The 21,374-nt window shown below is 43.3% G+C and overlaps 1 protein-coding gene across 1 annotated transcript in view; it reads left to right on the top strand.

The window, feature by feature from the left end:
- The window catches only part of wu:fj29h11 (uncharacterized), a 157,395-nt gene that overhangs the window by 52,339 nt on the left and 83,682 nt on the right, over nucleotides 1-21,374 (top strand). Inside the window, exons 9-18 of the mRNA XM_059949087.1 lie at nucleotides 1,654-1,998; nucleotides 4,190-4,812; nucleotides 5,728-5,856; nucleotides 6,377-6,574; nucleotides 8,816-8,956; nucleotides 10,573-10,833; nucleotides 12,354-12,528; nucleotides 15,309-15,475; nucleotides 18,431-18,559; nucleotides 21,037-21,218. Coding sequence (XP_059805070.1) covers nucleotides 1,654-1,998; nucleotides 4,190-4,812; nucleotides 5,728-5,856; nucleotides 6,377-6,574; nucleotides 8,816-8,956; nucleotides 10,573-10,833; nucleotides 12,354-12,528; nucleotides 15,309-15,475; nucleotides 18,431-18,559; nucleotides 21,037-21,218 — 2,350 coding nt within the window. The remainder of the gene's footprint in view (nucleotides 1-1,653; nucleotides 1,999-4,189; nucleotides 4,813-5,727; nucleotides 5,857-6,376; nucleotides 6,575-8,815; nucleotides 8,957-10,572; nucleotides 10,834-12,353; nucleotides 12,529-15,308; nucleotides 15,476-18,430; nucleotides 18,560-21,036; nucleotides 21,219-21,374) is intronic.

Genomic DNA, 21,374 nt, shown 5'->3' on the forward strand with positions numbered 1-21,374 from the left:
GTCTTAAGTTCTGCATTGTGATGATGTTATTCTGCTTGTTACGCCACAGGTGTTTAGGGCAGCAATGAAGATCCTTCATCTCTCTCTTTCTATACCATGGCACACAGATAAAGAAGGATTCTCCATTGCTGTTTCTGTGACAGTTTTCTTTTACCAGTCAGGGCTGTTAGCCTTGAGCTGAACCCCCAAACCTGGAGGCCCAGTGGACCACTCTTAGTCTGGCCTCCACCCTTTGACCTGTTTGGCACGGGTGACCCTACCAAGAGCCAAAGCATAAAGCCCTGGCTCCAGCCAGCATCGCTGTCCGAGTCACTGAGGCACTTAAGCCTCCAAACCATGACAAGGTCGTGTTCCTCTTGGAGGATTGTATGATAAAGTGTTATTTAATTAATTTATTTAGAGATATAGCATGGTTACAGATCCTTCTGGCCCAATGGGCCTGCACCGCCCATTTACACACACGTGACCAGTTAACCTACTAACCCAGGCACATTTGGAATGTGGAAGGAAACCGGAGCACCTGGAGAATAGCCTCTGTGGTCACAGGGATAACATACAATCTGGTTTGTTGATGTTGTAAAATGTTTTGCTAATCGCTACACTACCGTACTGTATTCCTTTGCCTTCTAAATTATAATTAATGTTGCCGCTTTATAAAACTCTGGTTAGGCCACTGTATTGCGTATAGATCTGGTTGCCCCCTCCCCACTGTCAGAAGGATGTTGAGGCTTTGAGGAGGGTGTAGAAGAGGTTTACCAGGATGCTGCCTGGTTTAGAGGGAAGGTGCTGTCAGGAGAGGCCGGATAAATGTGGGTTGTTTTCTCTGGAGCGGTGGAGGCTGAGGGGAGATCTGATAGAGTTTCCAAGATTATGAGAGGCATAGATAGAGTGGACAGGGAGTATCTGATTCCCGGGGTTGAAATGTCTAATACCAGAGGGCATGTATTGAAGGCAAGACGAGCGAAAGGGGGTACTTTCAAGAGGAATGAAAGAGGTAAGTTTCAACTCAGCGAGTGATGGATGCCTGGAATGCGCTGCCTGGTGTGGTGGTAGAGGCAAATAGATGAGAGGCTTTTAAGAGATGTTTGGAAAGGCACATGGATGTAAGGGCGATGGGGGGGGATATGGATGTACTGTAGGTAGGAGGGATTAATGTTTGGGTGTTTTGATTTGCTTTTTAGCTGATTGTGGGCCAAATGGTCTGTGCCTGTATTGTACTGGTTTATGTTTCAATAAAGGAAATAGTAATCTCAGAGCAACACGCACAAAATGCCGGAGGAACCCGGCAGGTCGGGCAGCATCTATGGAGAGGAATAAACAGTCAGCACTTAGGATGGAGAATATTCATCAGGACTTGTCTGCACTCAAGTTATTCTGAGGATTTAGTGGATTACTGGTGTGGTACATGTAAAATGTTACATGTACTTGTATGGTTCCCTCTGGAACAATGTTTTGGAACTATAAGACCATAAGAATGGGAGCAGAATTAGGCCATTCGGCCCATCAAATCTGCTGTGCCATTCCATCATGGCAGATTTATTTCCCCCCTCATCCTTTGGAAAATGTGTATCATATGGAGTTTCCTATACACCTGATTATTACACACAGGACCTTTATCCATTGTCTAATTCAACATTCTACTTTTGTTTACAGATCAACTCATGGAGCGACTGCGAAGTCAGATCTTGGAACTGTTCAAGTCTGAGCCTGGTGGTATTCCTGAGACAAAGCTATGTGAATATTACTGCAAGAAATATCGGCAGAATTTAAAACTGAGCAATTATGGATTCAGCAGCGTGAAGGAGCTGATCAGTTCTTTGGGCGATGTGCTGGAAGTAGTCAATGTGCCAGCATTGGGCAACGTGGTCAAAGTGAGGTCCAAACAAGAGAGGCAGAACAACGTTAACGTAGGATTGTCAGCTTCGGTGCCAGGTGCTGCTGCAAGGAGTGTGGAGACGCCCATCAGATGCTTCCCAGCAACTCCGCTGCTTCCCTTAGGTACCTAAATATTTTAAATTGTTGATATTAAAACTCTCCCTTGTGGGATAGAAATTATGAGAAGACAGTCAATATTAGAAAGAGAGACACACAAACTGCTGGAGGAATTTAGAAGGTCATGCAGCATCTGTGGAAATAAACAGACAGCATCTCGAGCCAAGACAAAGAACCATACAGCACAGTACAGGCCATTCAGTCAACAATGTTGTGCTGACCCTTAAACCCTGCCCCCTCCCCCATATAACCCTCCACCTTAAATTCAAAACCTGTCTAGTAGTCTCTTAAGTTTCATTAGTGTATCTGCCTCCACCACTGACTCAGGCAGTGCATTGCAAAGATTCACAACTCGCTGGCTAAAGAATTTCCTCCTCATCTCCATTCTAAAAGGATATCCTTGTTTTCTGAGGTTGTGCCCTCTCCCACTATTGGAAAAATCTTCTCCATGTCTACTCCATCTAGGGCTTTAAATATTTGGTAGTTTTCAATAAGAACACCTCAGCCCCCATTCTTTACCCAGAGCTCCTCATTTCTGGGATCATTCTTGTTAACCTCCTCTGAACTCTCTCCAATGCCAGCACGTCCTGTCTCAGCCCACACCAACTGTTATGAGTGCTGCTGTGTGCAGACGCGGCCTGTTTCATTTTCTTGGGATTGTGAATGGAACTGAACATGGTGCAGTTTCCAGCAAATATCCTCACCTCTGATCTTGTGATGGAGCCATGGTCATTGATGAAGTAACTATAGATGTGGTCAGTGCAGCAACTTCTGCACTGGAGTCTGAGGACTGGCCTGGCTAAGTTACCGAAGGTTCAAAGGTTCGTTAAGTTTCAGTGAATATACAGTATACAACCTGAAATTCATCCTCTTAGACATCTGCAAAATAAGAAACCCCATAGATAGAATGATAGAAATGTTGAAGCCCCAAAGCCCCATTCCCCTCTCTCCACATAAGCAGCAGTAAAAACATTGACCCCTCCCACCCTCCCCTCCACCTGCGCCAACAGAAGCACCGTCCTCACTGCCCCCCCATGCAAGCAACAACATTAGTCCCCCCCCCCACCCCAAACAGTCCTTGACCCATCAAAAACTACAGTCCACAAGCCAGCACTTGGGTATCAGTGACAAGCTCTCTTTCCACAACTAGCACAATGAGAGCACAGCTGTCAAACTGTGACTGGCCATTGTAGTGTGCCATTTTATTGAGAATCCGAAAGACCGTCAGCCAGGCTGCAGCCTCTACGTTTTCTGGGGAGAAGTGTTGTCTAACTTTCTGGATCAACGCACTGCTGACTGGGGAATGCAGATTTCACAGAACATAAAACAGTCTCGCGCAGTACGGGCCCTTTGGCCCAGGATGTTGTGCCGATCTTTTAACCAACTCCCAAGATTAGTCTAACCCTTCCCTCCCACTCAGTTTCATCCATGTAACTATCTAAGAATTTATTAAATGTCCCTAATGTTTCTGCCTCTACAGCTATCCCTGGCAGCACAGCACCGATCCAAAAAAAAACAACTACCTCTGACTCGTCAACAGAGACAAGAGGATGATCACAGAACACTACAGGACATACAGGCTCTAAGGCCCCCTTTTTTCCTGACCTTCTAACCTACTCTAAGATCTATCTTGCCCTTTCCTCCTGCATAGCCTTCCATTTTTCTATCATCCATCTGCCTGTTTAAGAGTTTTTAAACTATCCCGAATCTATCTATAGATCTACATTATCATAGAAACCCAGTTCAGAGAAAGGCCCTTCAAACCATTAAGAACATAGAAGGTAGAACACTATAGCACAGTATCGGTCTTTCGGCCCACAATTCTTTGCTGACCTTTTAACCTTCTCTATGATCAATCCAACAAACCCCCTCCATTCTTCTATCATCCATGTACCCATCTAAAATCCTCTTTAATATCTCTCATCAATTCATGAATGTGGTTTGAAAGCTGTTCAAATTTACCCCTCAACCATCTTGTTACTGTTCTTTGTTGGAATTTGTTGAATGCAGATCTCCTACATCAATGACTGTCATTCAGCATTGGCTACTAACAACATTGCTTTGTCCTGGAAGGAAATGTTAATCAATATCTTTGAGTGAATGTTGGACTCAGTAGCAATTATTGCCATTGGACTGAAGTGGATCAAACAAAAGATAATATTTTTTCTCTCTCTCTCTCCCCATATTTCTCCCACAGCTCCCACCAAGGTAATGGGGATGCAGGTGTTTCCAGTGAGTAACCTTGGCTCTGCCCTCCCAATAAGAGCTTTGCCATTGGCTTCTGGACCAACAGGCCAAGGATTGTTATCATCTCAGTCAACAAGATCTTCAGAGAACTGCTTTGATCTAAGTACAAGACCAAAAAATGTTATGGAGGGGGAAGCTGTCTACAAAAACCCCTTACCCTCAGCAAATTTTGGCCAGCCTGCACCAAGCAGCAAAGCAAGTCCTGAAGTGCAGCAACTTGAGTCGTCCATATTTAATCTAAGTATCAATGGGTCAGCAGCAGGAGGACAACGTTCAGCTTCTCCACTCTCATCAGTGTCTTCAGAAGACTTCCCTGCATTGACAAAACTAAACCTGAGGAAGCTCAAGGAAGAGGAACTGAAGAAGAAAAGGTCAATGCATCGATATCCCCAAAGTTATTATAGGCAAGTAAGGGACGAGCTAAACTCTGTCATGCAGGAAGTCGAGACATTGGCCTCTGATAATCTAGTTTGCCAAAGAAGCAGGTGTGTCGCTTTGGAAGAAGTGAACCAACGAGCTGAAGAGTTTATTCGTGCTCTGGCTGCTGAAAGGGAACAAGTTACTGAAAAAAAGGTAAAAAAAAACAACTTCAGGAAGCAGCACTTTACTTGCTTCTGACAAGGTGAAAAACACAGGTTTATATAAATAGAAATTCTGACTCCCACAGGCTGTCATACAACTATATTCATGGACATGTACCCAAGATGCTGGAGGAACTCAGCAAGTCAGACAGCATTTATGGAGGGGAATAAAGAGTCAACATTTAGGCTGAGATCTTTATGTCAACTGTTTACTCCCCTCCTGTGTTGGTCGTTGATGCAAAGCAATGTATTTCACTGTATGTTTTGACATGCATGTAATAAATAACTTCCTAACTGCCTGTTACGCTGCTGGTGCTTAGGGCAGCAGTGAAAGGTCTCCATCTCTGGCCGTGTTCAGGGCTTCCTTCACTGCGTCAGTAGCTTCCTCTCAGTTTTCACTACTGCCAGTCACACAAGTTCAGAGTGGAACTCAGGAATACCGTACTCAGATGTAGAAGGATTCTTCAATGCTGTTCTGTAACAAATACCAGTCTGGGATGCTAGCCCTGAGCTGAACCCCCATAGCTGGAGGACTGGTGAACCACTCTTGGTCTTGCCTCTACCCTTTGACCTGTTGGGCATGGGTGACCCTACCAAGGGCTCAAGTATAAAGACCTGACTTCAGCCAACACGGCTCTCTGGGTCATTGAGGTAAACAATCCTCCAAACCCAACACAAAGTTGTGATCCTCTTGGATGATATAACAAATAAACCTAATCTTAAAGACTCAACGGATCAGACAGCATCTGTTGAAGAGGAAGCAGGGATAACACTTCTGGTCCAAAACGTTAGATCTGAAACATTACCCTTTTGTAGGTTCTGCCTGATGTGCCCAAGTGGGTGCACCATTTCTTTAACTTTAAATTTCCAGTGTCTGCTTGTTTGTAATACATTTTTTTGGATGCAGGTATTGACTAGAGTTTGCAGATCCTTCAGAGTGGAGAATTTAAGAAACCTTGGCATCTGGCCTCCTAATAAACTTCCTGCAATTCAAGAACTTCGACAGACACTGCGAGAAGTCACCACTTACATTGAGGTAACAGTCAGGATTGTTTGATGCCATGTCCAGCACACAAGTGCAAAGGAGAACAAAATAATTTTTACTGTGGATCTGATGCAGCACAGAAAAAAAGCAATATGATAAAGAACACAATAATAAAATGCCACAATATATATAAATACATAAGACAGTTTATATACATTCATTGTGTGTCTATAAAGTAATGCTAGGCACAGGAATGTCTGTACATAAGGTGGACTGACAAGAAATGATGAAGTAGTGATGGTTAGGATCAGAAAGTGTGGGTTAATGAGTGGGTTAATCAGCCTTACTGCTGGGGGAAAGTAACTGTTTTTGAGCTTGATGGTCCTGATGTGGCCTCCTCCCTGATGGGAGTGGGGCAGGTAGTCTATGAGCAGGTAAGTGCTCATTATTTGGGTTATACTCTAGTGGAGTATTGTCTTCTCTTTAGAAGTGACTCGATGCATGTGTTCTAGCCCTTGTGTATGGCAATATGCTTTTTTTAACGAAGAACGTTGATATTTTCTACTTCAAGGCTTTTGAGAGCAGTAGGTGTGTTTCCACTCTCCATGAGTTGAACCAGTGCTTGGCAGCACTGAAGAACAAGCAAAGCTTTGAAGAACTGAACCTTGGGCCTTTATGCAAACAGCCCCTCGTGCACAGGATGTTCAAAGTGCCTTCGACAATGAAGGATGAAGATATATTTGAAATTGAGGCGGTGGATATTTTACAGGTACTTTACAGGACATCTTTGGAGTGAAATCAACATTTATTTAAGTTGGTTTCACATCTGATTCAAAATAATAAACCAATAAAATAATATTTTAGCATAACTTCAAAATAAGTTCAAAAGTTTTGTTTTCTTTATTCAAGATAGCTTATTGTCATTCTTCAGTACACAGAAGTAAAGGAGAATGAAATGATTGTTACTCCGGAATTATCAGCGGAATTTGTTGTACTTTAAGTTACAATACACAATACAAAAAATAAACCTGTGCAAAAAAGAGCAAAGTAGTGAGGTAGTGTTCATGGATTATTCAGAAATCTGATGGTGTAGGGGAAGAAGCTGATCCTAAAACATTGAATGTGTGTCTTCATTACTACTTCCTCCCTGATGGTAGCAATGAGAAGAGGGTATGATGCTGAGGTGGCTAGTGTTCATGATGGAGCTGGCTGAATCTACAACCCTCTGGAACTTTACCTGATCCTCTGAATTGGCGCCTTCGTACTAGACAGTGATGCAACCAGTCAGAATGCTCTCCACAGCGCACCTGCAGAAATTCGCTAAGCGTCTTTGGGGGGCATACAAATGACTGAATGAAATATAGCTTGAAATATTTCTTAATGAAATAGAATTACATTTGGAGGGAAGGATAACGAGAGGTGACTTGATAGAGGTGTACAAGACGATAAGAGGCTTAGATCGAGTGGCCAGCCGGAGACTTATTTCCAGGGTGAAAAAGGCTAATATGAGAGGACATAATTTTAAGGTGATTGGAGGAAAGTTTAGAGGGGATGTCAGAGGTAGATTTTTACACACAGAGAGAGTGGTGGGTGTGTGGAACATGCTGCCAGGGGTGGTGGTAGAGGCAGATACATTAGGGGCATTTAAGAGACTCTTAGGCACATGAATGATAGAAAATGAAGGATTGTAGAGCAGGTTAAAAGGTCGGAACAACATTGGGCTGAAGGTGCCGTGCTGTGTTGTGGTATTTTATGTTGTCCCTCAAATCCTTGTCTCACTTCCACTTGCCACGTCTGGCCTCTGGGGAGTGAATTACTCATTCTGGGCACTATAAGTAGAGAAGTTTGTTAATTCTCTGTTTAATTCTTGGCTATCTAATATTGGTCTCAAGTTGCGCTTTCCCTTCCAAGCAGAATGTCAAATTTTGAAGAGTTCTGTTAGCTCAGTGCCAAGATAACTTTTCATTACTGCAACAGGGCAGAGTATGATGCCAATTATAATAGTCTTGTTCACAGTCAGGAACAAGTCGTGTGCATATTTAAATTGCGGATTTGTGGATATCTGCTTTCCAAAAAAATGTTCTTCCCATCATGAAGAGTAGAGTTGTATAAGGTCAAGTTGGGGCTACAGCTTGCACAATGATTTTACAGCTCCAATGTTTTGGGTTCTGTTCTGATTCTGTTTGTAAGTAGTCTGTATGGTCTCCCCGTGACCACATGGGTTTCGCCCAGGGGTTCTGGTTTACGCCCAGCTCGCAAAAATCCGCAGGTTTGTAAGTTAATGGGTCACAAGGGTGTAACTGGGTGGCGCGGGCTTGTTGAGTATAAGGGCCTGTTACCATAGCGTATCTCTAACATATCCATGTAGTTATAAGAAGGTAAGACAGCTGCTATACTTTATTAGGGAGTTTGAAGAGATTTGGTATGTCAACAAATATACTCAAAAACTTCTACAGTTGTACCATGGAGAACATTCTGACAGGCTGCATCACTGTCTGGTATGGGGGTGGGGGGGGGGGTTGCTACTGCACAGGGCCAAAAAAAACTGCAGAGGGTCGTAAATCTAGTCAGCTCCATCTCGGGCACTAGCTTACAAAGTACCCAGGACATCTTTAAGGAGTAGTGTCTCAGAAGGTGTCCATTATTAAGGACCACCAGCAACCAGGGCATGCCCTTTTCTCACTGTTAGCATCAAGTAGGAGATACAGAAGCCTGAAGGCACACACTCAGCGATTCAGGAACAGCTTCTTCCCTTCTGCCATCTGATTCCTAAATGGATATTGAACCCTTGGACACTACCTCACTTTTTTAATATACTGTAGTATTTATTATTTTTTTCTCTCTGCTAGATTATGTAGTGCATTGAACTGCTTCTGCTAAGTTAGCAAATTTCACATCACATGCCAGTGATGATAAACCTGATTCTGATTCTGCTCTTGTTCTGCTTCATTATGCTTACAGACACTCATGATTTGCTTTCTGTCCCCCACCCCATTCTGCCATCCTCTAGAGCCTCAACACATACAGAAGATCTGTCAGAGCAGCTAAAATAGATTTGGCTGAATTTATAAAACACCTGGCTGATCGGTTTCACTGTGATTCGCCGTACGATCTTGGCATCAGAATTACCAGCATTGGTCTTTCATTATCGGTAAGTTCCTTTTGTTATGTTCCAGTGTAAAGTCCAGTGTTTGGGCGTAGTGATCAACGTAAGGCTATTACAGCCCTCGTGACCTGGGTTCAATTCTGTCGCTGTCTGTAAGAGTTTCTCCCCATGACATGTAGGTCACCGTCCACCTCCCAAACGCATACAGGTTAGTAAGTTAGTTGGTCACGTGGGTGTAATTGGGTCGTGAGAGCTCGTTGAACTGTAAAGGCCTGTTACTAGGCTATATCTCTAGGTAAATAAATAAATAGAATGTTGTTGTGCTTTGGATGTTAATGTATTTCCTCTCCCATCCAGGTTGTCACCTAGCCTACTGAAGGTGTTCAGTGAGATATCACAAATCGATGAATCGTATACCACGGAAACTGGCCCTTCAGCCATCTCATCCAGTGGGCACCTTCCCTTATTAAGTAAAATAACAAGTTACCTGAGGAACCCAGCGGGTCACGGGGCATCTGTGGAGACAAGTGGATGGTTAGTGGCTTCAGGTCGACACTGATGCTGCTTGATCCACTGAGTTCCTCAGGACTTCAACAGGCCTCTTGTTTGGGATGGTAGCGTAGTGGCTGGTGTAATGCTTTACAATGTCAGCCACCGGGGTTCAATTCCCACCGCAGTCTCCCTGTGACCGTGTGGGTTTGCCTGGCTGCTCCCCTTTTCCTCCCAAACTTGTACAGCTTAGAATTAGTAGCTTGTGGGCACGCTACCTTGGTGCTGAAAGCATGGTGATACTTACGGGCTGTCCCCCAGCACGTCTTGCGCTGTGTTGGCCATTGACGCAAATGACGCATTTCACTCCAGTGTTTCAATGTAACAAATAAAGCTCATCTTTGAAGGTATCGTTCAATAAAAGCTGGACTCCTGATCTCCCCATCTACCTCATCTTGACCCTTGCACTTTTGTCTACATGCGTTCCACCAACTGCAGCGCTGTATTCTGTTTCCTTTTTTTTTTACTGTGACAGTACACTTGTGTATGGAATGATCTGTCTGGTTGGCAAACAAGCTAAAGCTTTTCACTCTATCTTGGTGCCTGTGGCAATAATAATCCGTTCCAGCAGTTTGTTTTGTTGCTGCAGACTCCAGTATCTGCAGTCTCTTAGGACTCCACGTTAACCCACTGCTGAGCATTAGGTCCATTGTGTCTATGCTGAAGACACTTCTGAAATGCTGCCAGTAACCCAACTTCAATTCCTCTCTCAGGCTGTGCACTCTAGGTACTCACCACCATCCTTTTCATATTGCTTCTGAATCTCTTCCCCGTGCCCTGTCGTCTGCACCACCTCTGACCAGGGGAAATACCTCCTACAAAATACTATATCTATCCGCCCCATATCTTACTCGTCCCCCATCTCAGAAAAATCAAAACCTGTGTCTCATTCTGAAACATCGACTGTTTATTCCTCTCCAATAGATGCTCCCTGACCTGCTGAGCGTTTAGTGTGTGTTTCCTAATCATATCCTCTCATGATGACTTTTTGTTTTTGCAGTTGATATTAAATTGCTAACAAATCCTGCTGACAAGGAAGGAAAAATGTCCCTGAAGGTAAGAAAACAAATTCCTAACCGTCTCTCTGATACGTTAAAATTTCTGTTATACAGTCATTGACGAAATCTGCAAACAGTGAGCGCAGTGCTTTGGAAGCGGCAAAAAATCGTATTCAGAGAGAAATAGAAGAGGAGGTACAGAGTCGGATGAACAAAGTTAAGAGGAATCTGCTTGACCCCGCTAGTGGACCACAGCTGTATTCTACCAGTGGGTGCCTGGATCTCCGCAAACAGTACACCTCAAACTCAGCAGCGGAGGCAGTTTTTTGTGTTTTCACGAATGCAAAGGAGGTTTTCAGTGACAAAATGGCTAAGGTACTGATAAAATTTTTTCTGCATGCTATGTTCTTCCTTTTACATGGATGAAGCTCAAAGCTATTTGTGAATAGATGATGAAGATGATTAACTATGGGAGCAAGCTTTAAGAGGAGCAAGTGAGGGAAGTAGATTTAGTGAGTATTAGGTGTAATGTGACTGAAAATCTTCAGTTATTTCGCTTCTGTGCACCAGTAAGATGCCTGTCACCCTTGTCTGGACCTGGCTATTCTTCATGCTTCCTTGTGTTGGAACCCACTGTTTTTTGAATAATACTTTTTATAAGATCTGTACTTCTTAACAAACTCACAGTATGTGGTGGTTCATCCCCACTCACTGGCAGAAAGCGGTGCAGCAGCTAAACTAACGGTTTATCACTTTTCTCATTTTTCATTGCCAGGTATTAGCACACTACCTACGCGATGTAATTGTTTTAATTATGTAGCCTACTCCTATCTAAGGAATTTCTTAAGTGTAAAAGTGAAGGATTTTTCAGAGGCATGATCTTTATTCCTTTTGTCTTCACATCCATTCACCTCTTGGCATCATTTCTCAGCTCTTTATTTAGTTTGCTTAGTATCTGAATGTTTTCACTTTAAAATAAACTAAAATATTAAGAGTTAACACTACTCATGATTCCAGACTCCTGCAAGATCAGAAAGTAAACAGCGAATCAACACTCAGAACATAGAACAGTACAGCTTGGAACAGGCCCTTCAGCCCACAATGTGGTGCTGAATTAATTTAACCAATGAGTCATAATTAATTAATCCCCCTTCCCCATGCATGGACCATAGCCCTTCCTTCTGTGCATATTCATAGACCTATCAAAATGCTCCTGTGCTGTCTGCCTCTGCCACCACCCCTGGCAGTGTATTCCAGGACCCCACTAATCTCTTTGCTAAAACTAACAGTAATAATATAAGTCAACCATGGATGTTGCGTCCCAGCTGTCTATATAATACACAAGCCAGGGCAGTACATTATGTAGAGCAGGATGTTGCCCATGTAGCAGACTCTCCGCTCCATGCATCTGATGAATCCAAAGGAACGGCAGAAGCCGATACAGTTTGACACCAGCGGCATCACTAGGGACTCCAGCTCTGGATTTTTCTTCAGGGTATACTCCCAAAGCCTTCCCCATCAGTGGGTATTGCTGCAAAGCAGTGGAGGTTTGAGATCAGAGTTTTCCTTCTCCCAGATAAGCTACCAACCACAGTTGCCAAGTCCTTTTTGCCCAAAATGGCAGGTTTTAAGGTGACAGTAACCCACCTTTGCCTCTTTTGTCAGTAAAAGTGGTTCCACCAGGCTTAGTAGCTAAGCCAAACATGAAGGCCAGGAACTGGACTTGGTTGTCAGAGGCTATTTGAGAGGCTCACCATTGGGAGCTTTTAATACATAATGGGAGAATATCACCCCCCCCCCCCCCTCTGGCAGTGACAACCTCAAGGAACCAGTAATAATTTATTACCACAATAATAATGAAACAATAATAATTTAGTATTTGTATTAATGCTCAGTATATCCAGGACTTTCTGGTGAAGGTGGGTGATAATCGTTTGGCCCGATCACTCTTCCAACTTGCCATTTGCTGTGGTTCTCTGGAAGCTCCTCGAGACTTGGTGGCTAAAGAGAAGCCAAATAAGCCAACAGTGAATGCATCAGGGGACAGAGAAGCTCCGCTTCCAAGTGAAGGTAAGTTGTGTTCTTCCCAGCATGAGAATTCCTTTTTATTCAATCCGGAGTAAAAGATATCAACAGAAGGGAGTATTATACTGTATTTTTTGTATTTTTAAAGTTTTGACTGAAACTTAAGTAATCGATACATTGGGTTCAAGTTGTGATCTGCTACACTGCTAACTCAACCCCTGTCCACAGCATGGTGCTTTAATTTGCAGACTAGTGCTTGAAAGGCAAGTTTTTCTTTCACTATGGCGACAGTAACAGTGGATCAGTGGTCCCGTTGGATATCAGAGAATGTAGACAGCACACAACCTGAAATTCTTACTCTTCACAGACATCCTCGAAACAGAATAAAACCCCAAAGAATGAACGACAGAAAAACTTTAGAACCCCAAAGCCCCCCGTCCCACGCGCAAGCAAGCGGCAAAGCATCAACCCTCCCCTACCATCTACCTCAGCAAAAGCATCAGTTCCCCCCCCCCCCCCCCCACCAAACTCCCACCCACCACTCACCCCAAGATTGTGCTTATGCTCCACCAGGTTAACTACCATCACTCTTCAACTGTATCGATCCTTGTGCCCCTCCTCGGATGCTTGCGTAGACTTTGATGGTGTTAGTACAGAGATAGAGAGTGCGAGAGAGCATTCCCACCTCTGGGGACCCCACCGCCAGGACATGCCCCTTCCTCATTGCTATCATCAAGGAGCCAGTAGACACACCGTCAATATTTCACAAACAGCTTCTTCCCAGCCTCACTATTTTTCTCTCTTTTTTGCACTATTTATTTAATATATTTTGTATATATTTATTGTAGTTTATGTTTTAAAATATTATTTGAATTGCAAAGTGCTCCTGCTACAAAACAACAGAATTTATGATATATGCCAGTGATATTAAACCTGATTCTGATAGCCAGACTGGGTAGCAGCTTTCTCCCCTCTGGCTGGGAGACTGATGAATACCCTTGCCACCACTGAGGTCTCGTCACTAGGATAGCGAGCTGCTTACCTGTGCTGCAAACTACACATGCATTTTGAATGATACTCTGGTAACTTACTTGTGCTAACACTTTGGTTTATGTGCTGTGTGTTATGAACTGAACTGAACTGAATGATCTTTATTGTCATTATACATAGGTACAATGAAACTCTGTTTAGCTTCCCCTTAGGCAATTAAATAAAGCAGCAGGTAAAAACAAGATAGTAATTTTAAAAAAACAGTATTAAATAAGTAGCAGAAAATAAGTTGCAGCAGTACCAGATTATCACAGTAATGCACGAAGTGCCGTTAGTGCAAGTATTTGAGTCCTTGTGGGTGCTGACAGTTTCAGTCATTGTACTATGGGAGTGGTGTGATGGAGGCCACAGCACTGGGGTAGAAGCTGTTCCTCAGTCTATTTGTTCTGGCTTTTAGTGTCCTGAACCTTTTGCTGGACAGCAGTGGGTCGGACAGGGAGTGGCCGGGGTGTGTGGTGTCTCTGGTTATGCTGATTGTTTTCCTCCTGAGTCTGCTGGTATAGATGGTGTCCAGTCCTGGGAGCTCCATATTGTGAGTACACCATGCTCAAGAGGAACGTTGTTTCATTTAGTTGTACGTACAATACTGTCTGAAAGTCTCAGGTACATGCACATAGCTCGACTGCCCAAGACTTTTGCATAGTTCTATACTTGTCAATGCGGAGCGGAGAACAAGTTTGTAAATCTGGTGAGGGCAAAAGATATTGAAAATGGTGAGACTGGAGTACCACGGGAGGGGTGGCAGGGGAAGAGTGCCAGGCAGAGGGTGGTGAGGGGGCAGACATACCATGCTCTGAGACACCAGGCAAGGGTGGTTTATTGATCATTACAGAATGTCTCTCCGGTGCTTCCCGCTCCCTCCCCTCTTCCTTCCCCTTTTCCCCATCATGATTCCCCTCTCCCTGCCCCCTTCCCACTCTCAGTCCACAACAGGGACCCATATCAGAATCAGGTTTATCATTACTCACATGTCATGAAATTTGTTTTTGTTTTTGCGGCAGCAGTACTGTGCAATGCATAAAATTACTGTATGTAGGCCTCCGTTAGTCTCGATAGACCATGGATTTGCGCCTTGGAAAGTTTCCAGGGCACAAGCCTGGGCAAGGTTTTTTTTATGGAAGACCGGCAGTTGCCCAAGCTGCAAGTCTCCCCTCTCCATGCCACCGATGTTGTCCAAGGGAAGGGCATTAGGACCTATGCAACTTGGCACTGGTGTCGTCGCAGAGCAATGTGTGGTTAAGTGCCTTGCTCAAGGACACACATGCAGCCTCAGCTAAAGCTCAGACTAGAGACCTTCAGATCCTAGACGAACACCTTAACCACTTGGCCACGCGCCAACACAAAGTTACTACAGTACTATGCAAAAATCTTAGGCACCCTAGCTATTTGTATGTGCAGTCAGGTGACAAACTTGAAAGCTTGGAGCATCTATGCCAGCAAGGACAGATTGGACTTGCATGACCTGTTACTGTACTGTGTTGTATTGTCCTGCCTTCTCCTGTCACAATGACTACAGAATCTAGTACCTCTCAAGAAGTTCTGATTTACTGCATTTACGGACTGGCCTTCCAAAAGGACTCGGATAGCGATCTAGCCCTTGCATAAACATTGTGCAAAACTGCCCTTGCACTGTGCAGTTCTATCAGCTGTCCTGTGCTGATGTGTTTTGAGATACTTTACTGCACTAGCTGGCCCAATAGTTGCATGAATGTCATTGCTGGTGGAAATCTGGGTGGTGTTAAGATTATTTATGTGTCTCCCTCCTTGGTTTTCAGGATCCGTAAGAGAATATTTGCAGAAGAACCTCTCCTCTGTCACTTTGTCTTTGAATCTAGCCTATTTATCACGGCTTGAGAAAAGGTTGGTTGAAGAATTCAAGTTGAAGGGCTTTGTTGCACTGGGACACGGCACGTTCCTGGAGTATCTAGTGAAGCACTCTCAGGTGGGTCTTTGGAGCTCTGTCTGCTCCCATGAAGATAGAAGTTAAGAAATTTTTAGCTTGACTTGCTCTGAGCTATTTTGCTCTTGTGTCATAAATTTATTTACAATGTGCATTTCTTGCTGTCCTCTTGAGAAGGTAATAGAAATTATAGATTAATAAGTATGATTGAATACAAAAAAAATTGCCTTCCAGCTCTCAAAAGATCAAATTCTATTTTGAGATTATATAGTTGTTGGATCCTCCATGGTGCATTGAAGACTCTAAACTTTTGTTATTGTTACTTCAATCAGAGGAACGGACAACTTTCCAGATGTAGAAAATCTAAGTGCTGGGAATCTGGGGCATTAAAAGTACCCAGTCAGTCAAGCACGGCAGAGAATTGGGGCTAATAGTTATGTAGCACACTTTGTCTGTTTCTGATCCTTGAGGTTCTTCCAGGAGTCAGGAATGACAAACAGTCTTAATTTCAAGATGTCAGTTTATTTTAGACTGTCAACCTGAAATTATTAACCTGCTCAGTTGAGGAAAAACACCAGAGACACGAAGTTACCTCTGAAACGGTTTTTATTCAGAGAGGAGTTCACAGCCCCACGCACTTCGGGTGTAAGGTAGCCAACTCCCAATTTGTCAGTTTACGAAGGTCATACTTATACCCAAAAGCAGGGTAATACATTCATAAATATGGTTACCGATTCAAATTCATCAATTGATTGGCTATTGTATAGCTAAGCACACAAAATACTCGGAATAAGCATAGACGCAAGCGTAATGGGTATGGACGCAAGCAAAACACTCAAAATAGTTATATAGCTCAAAATACTTTGCCAAACACATTGTCTTGTGGTCGCAGGTTCCCCTTTCTTTGTGGTTGCCACATGCTGTCCGGGACCTTAGCTACTTCCCCAATAACATATCCTCTCCCTGGTTCTATCTACATATTTTGCTACACTTACCCCTCACCCACCCCTTCTACATGTACCCCTTACCCTCTTCACATTCTCAAGAGTACAAGAGAACGTACAAATACTATGCAACCTAAATGAAGAACTGAGAAATGATGCTGTAAGAGGTGTATAGATAAAGGAGTAAAGAAGCCAAGATGCTGCTTCTGAAAAATCTACCACTTTTGTAATAAGATAAGGAAAATTGCTTATCTACAGACTACAGAACTACAGACGTCTAGAAACAGGTTCAGTTAGCAATATGTACACAAGGTGATGCACACTGGTCACTGGTACAGTAACGGAATACAGAATGGAAAAGCAGCCGCTATAAAACTATCAGTTCTACAGACTACAGAATAAAACAATATGCTGATGAAAAATGAGAAAAGTAATAATTGCTGTACCACTTTCTGCCAGTGAGTGTGAAAAATACACAAGTTTGTTAAAAAGTACAAACCTTATAAAAATAATTTTATTAAAAAACACAATAGTTGCCAACATGCCCAACTACAAATATCCCATTTGCCAGCATCAGTTCTGCATTCTTCTACACCTGCATTAAGTCTCTTAAATATTATGTCTGACTCCACCGCACCATGGAACTGAGATACAGCAGGACCAAGAATCAACTTTATTCAACGTAAACAGTAACTTGTGTTAGGAATTTACTGTGGTGTGTTGGCAATGCATGCAACAAAAGTCAAGATTCAACAATTATAAAAAAATAAAAAATATTTTAAAATAAAGTTAGAAATATGGTGGTGGAATAAACTGCATAAACGCATGAGTATCATCACTGATGAAGATAAAGATTAGCGTAACCATTGTCTGTGTAACAAAATTTACGCCTTAAATTTCATTCCTTACATCAAATGCAATACATTTGTTCCCCTATATCAGGATGAAAGCATTTAGCGACAAGGTCAGCCACAAGAAAATATGGTTCTTGTCCTCACCTACCACCCTAAAAGCCTCTGCATCCAACACATCATTCTCCCACCCCCTGTCTTCATCTATCATCTTCTAGCTCTCCTTCTCCCTCTTCCTCCCCCACCCCTTTTGTTCTGGCATCTTCCCCCTTTTCAGCCCTGAAGAAGGGCCTGAGCCCGAAACATCAACTGTTTCTACTTTTCCGGAGATGCTGCCTGACCTGTTGGGCTCCTCCAGCATTTTGTGTGTGTTGCTTTGTTCCATTTTAATGAGTTTCCATGCTTTTGCCTCAACTCTGGAGTCACTGCGCTCTGTTGTCCTCAGTAAACGAGAGTTGACCGATAGTTTAATGAACCCTCTGTCAGTCAGGGTCAATCATGGATGTTATGTCCTAGCTGTCTAGATACGCACGCCAGAGCATAAAGCTGTTGCCCATGTGGCAGGACCCCTCCCCACACAGCTGATGAAGCCAGAGGAATGTTAGAGATCGATACAGTTTGGCACCAGCAGCGTTTGCAGGAATGTTGAACTCAATGTAGGACTGCCTTTGGGACTCCAGCACCGTATTTTTACATTGGGGTTTACTACCAAAGCCTCCCCCATGAGTAGGTATAGCCACAAGGCAGTGGAGGTTTGAAATCAGAGTTTTCCCTCTCCTAGATGAGCTGCCAACCGTGGCAAGCCCCATCTGCGCGAAGTGGCTGGTTTTAAGGCACCAGTAATTCATCTTTGTCCCTTCTCTTGTCAGTAGAAACAGTTTCACGGGGCTTAGTAGCAAAACCACACGTTGCAGAGGCTATTTGAGACGCATGTAATTGGGAGCATTTCATAGATAGTGGAAGCTTATCCCCACCTCCTCCCTGGCTTTAACAACCTGAAAGAACTGATAGTTTTATAGCGGCTGCTTTTCCATTCTGTATTCCGTTACTGTACCAGTGACCAGTGTGCATCACCTTGTGTACATATTGCTAACTGAACCTGTTTCTAGACGTCAGGATAAAACACGCGGTGACGGGGGGGGGGGGGGGCACCCGAAACGGGAAGGGTTTCTGATCAAGAATGTTAATGCTTTGTCATACAGCTGCTGGAAGAAGCTGCGGGGGGCATCCTGTTCCTGCAGCCACAAAGTGTCAGAAACTGTGGCTTCCGACCCAGCCACCAGGACGTGTATGAGTTCATCAGGCAGTGCGGGTCCCTTGAGGAGTGCATGGTAAGTACGGTGTTGCACAGAAAGGGAGTGAGTTAAAAAAAAAAATCGGGATGAAATGCATATAGAAACTAGTCAAAGTAAATTTATTATCGAAGTGTGTACCTGTTACCATACACAATATAAGGTGCCATATGTATGTATATGTTACATAGGGGCATTTAAGAAACTTTTAGACAGGTACATGGATGATAGAAAAATAGGTGGTTACATAGAGGGAGAGTTAGATTGATACTAGAGTGGGTTAAAAGATTAACACAACGTTATGGACTGAAGGGCCTGGACCGAGCTGTGTTTTATATTCTACCTTAAGCTTGATTTTATTGAGGGTATTTACAGGAAAATAGCAAAATACAATAGAATTTGAAACACTTTACACAACTTTATTTATTTATTGGGGTGCAGTGCAGAACAGGCTCTTCCCGTCCTTTGAGACACCCTACCCAACAACCACCCCCCACCCCCGATTTAACCCTCGCTTAATCACAGGACAATCAGGTCAGCTTTATTGTCATTTAATTATGTACATGTATACTGTCAAACGAGGCATTTCTCCAGACAGGGATGTAATGCAAAGTAGTACACATAACACAATCACTTAGGGAAGTAAGGACAAAATCTACATATGGATTACAGATAAATGAACAAACTTAAAGTACATAAATTAAATATTGTGGCCTGAGGGAGGAAGCAGTTTCCCATCTTGACTGTTTTTATACATGGTAGTCTCCTGCCTGATGGTAGAAAATCAGAGGATGCTGGGTGCATGACGTGGATCCTTAATAATACTAAGAGCCCCTCGTACGCAGTGCTCCTGATAAATGTTCCCGATGGACGGTAGGGGGACTCCTTTGATCCTCTTGGCCATTCTCACAGTCTTTTGTAGAGACTTCCGGCCCAATGCTCGGCTGCTCCCATACCAGATGGAAATGCCACTTGTCAGATGCTGTCAATGGTGCTCCTGTAAAATTCAATTAAGCAGATAAGTTAATGGCCAGTTAACTACCACCTAACACGTCTTTGGAATGTGGGAGAAAACAGGAGTGTGCAGAGGAAACCCAAGCAGTCACAGGGAGAGCGTACAAACTCTTTTCAGGGGATGGTGGAATTGAACCTGGGTAACTGGCGCTGTAGAAGCATATACATTAAATTTACACTAATTTTATGTCTTTGCACTGCCTTACAGGCAGTGGCAGGATACTGACAAACAAGGTGCAAAAGAAGGCAAGTAGTGCAAATAAAAAATAAATAATACCGAGAACTTGAGTTTAATTCATGTTCAAGTCTAATTGTCATTCAACCATGCACATGCATACAGCTAAAGAGAACAGTGATCGTCCGGGGCCAAGTACATACAGTCACACGCACAACACACAGTTGTAGAGTCCTTGAAAATGAGTCCTTTGGATTGTGGAATCAGTTCAGAGTTGTGATGACTGATGTTATCTACGCTGGCTCCTGATGGTTGAAAGGTAATAACTGTTCCTGAACCTGGTGGTGTGAGACTTATGGCTCCTGTACTTCCGTTCCAATGATAGTAGCGAGAAGAGAGCATAGTCCGGATTGTGGGAGTCCTTGATGAGAGGTGTCACTGCCTCCTTCCTCCTCCTCCAAGGGCCAAAACAGAAAGGCACTCCCTGCTTGGTTGTTTCTTTCTGATAAGAGCCACCCATCCCTTGTGTTTGTTGTGGTGTAGGATCAGATAAATTCCAGAGGAACTATACCTTCCAGATATGAAGTCCGAGAATGGATTACATAACCAATATCATGATAAGGTGAATTTGTGCCAAATATGACATGAATAATTAATTTAAAAGGCAGTCTTTTTCTCAGCCAGAAGCCACCTCCTGACTTTGAGTTGTTATATCTCCCTTTGGCTTTTATTATCATCGATCTCCTGGCATTGTTTCATCTTGTAGCAGACTGTAATTACAAGCAGGCTTTTTACACTGAGGTTGGGTGAGACTAGAACTGGAGGTATTGATTAAGGGTGAAAGGTGAAATGTTTAAGGGGGACATGAGGAGGAACTTCACTCAGAGTGGTGAGAGTGTGGAACGAGCTGCCAGTGGAAATGGTAGATGTGGTTTCGATATCAAGATTGAAGAGAAGTTCGGGTAGGTACATGGATGGGAGGGGTATGAAGGGCTATGGTCCCAGTGCAGGTTGATGGGCCAAGGCAGAGTAACAGTTCAGCATGGAGTAGATGGGCTGAAGGGCCTGTTTGTGCTGTGATCTATGATTTTATGACTTATGATGGTCTGAGTTTGTTTGCTCACCTTCTTTATCTGTATATTTTCTGGTAAATTGAAGAATTGTCCTAGAATTGTTCTCAAAATGGTCAACATTCTGAGACATTACTAGCTGACGTTTGTTCTTGGGAAATTTATTGAATGTTTTGTGCTATGTACACCTCTTGTTCATCTTCTGAGCCAAAAGATCTGGATATTGCTTTTCCTGAATATAACTTTTATGATTCCAGTTTCCAGCAATTGAAGCCGCTTTAAGAAGTCAGTTCATGGTGAAGGACATCAAGGAATTTGGACTTGGAGCATTATCCAATCTGGTGAAAATGGTGCAACGTCAAGTCAAGTCCCATAGTGACTATAATAGTTTCCAAAGTTTGGTGTTGTATGAAGCCACACTCTTTGTTAACGAACCCAGGTGAGGCTCAGAAATTAAACCTACTACATCCGGGGAATTTACCTGGAGAAAGAAATGGTGGTTATCAGAGCTTTACTTAAAATCTGCTGCAGCTTTAAGTTAAAGGAATATTGTCATATCGGCTCTTCATATGATTTTGTCCCTGACTGCATCTGT

The sequence above is a fragment of the Hypanus sabinus genome, chromosome 23 (assembly GCF_030144855.1).
Source record: "Hypanus sabinus isolate sHypSab1 chromosome 23, sHypSab1.hap1, whole genome shotgun sequence".
Lineage (NCBI taxonomy): Eukaryota > Metazoa > Chordata > Chondrichthyes > Myliobatiformes > Dasyatidae > Hypanus > Hypanus sabinus.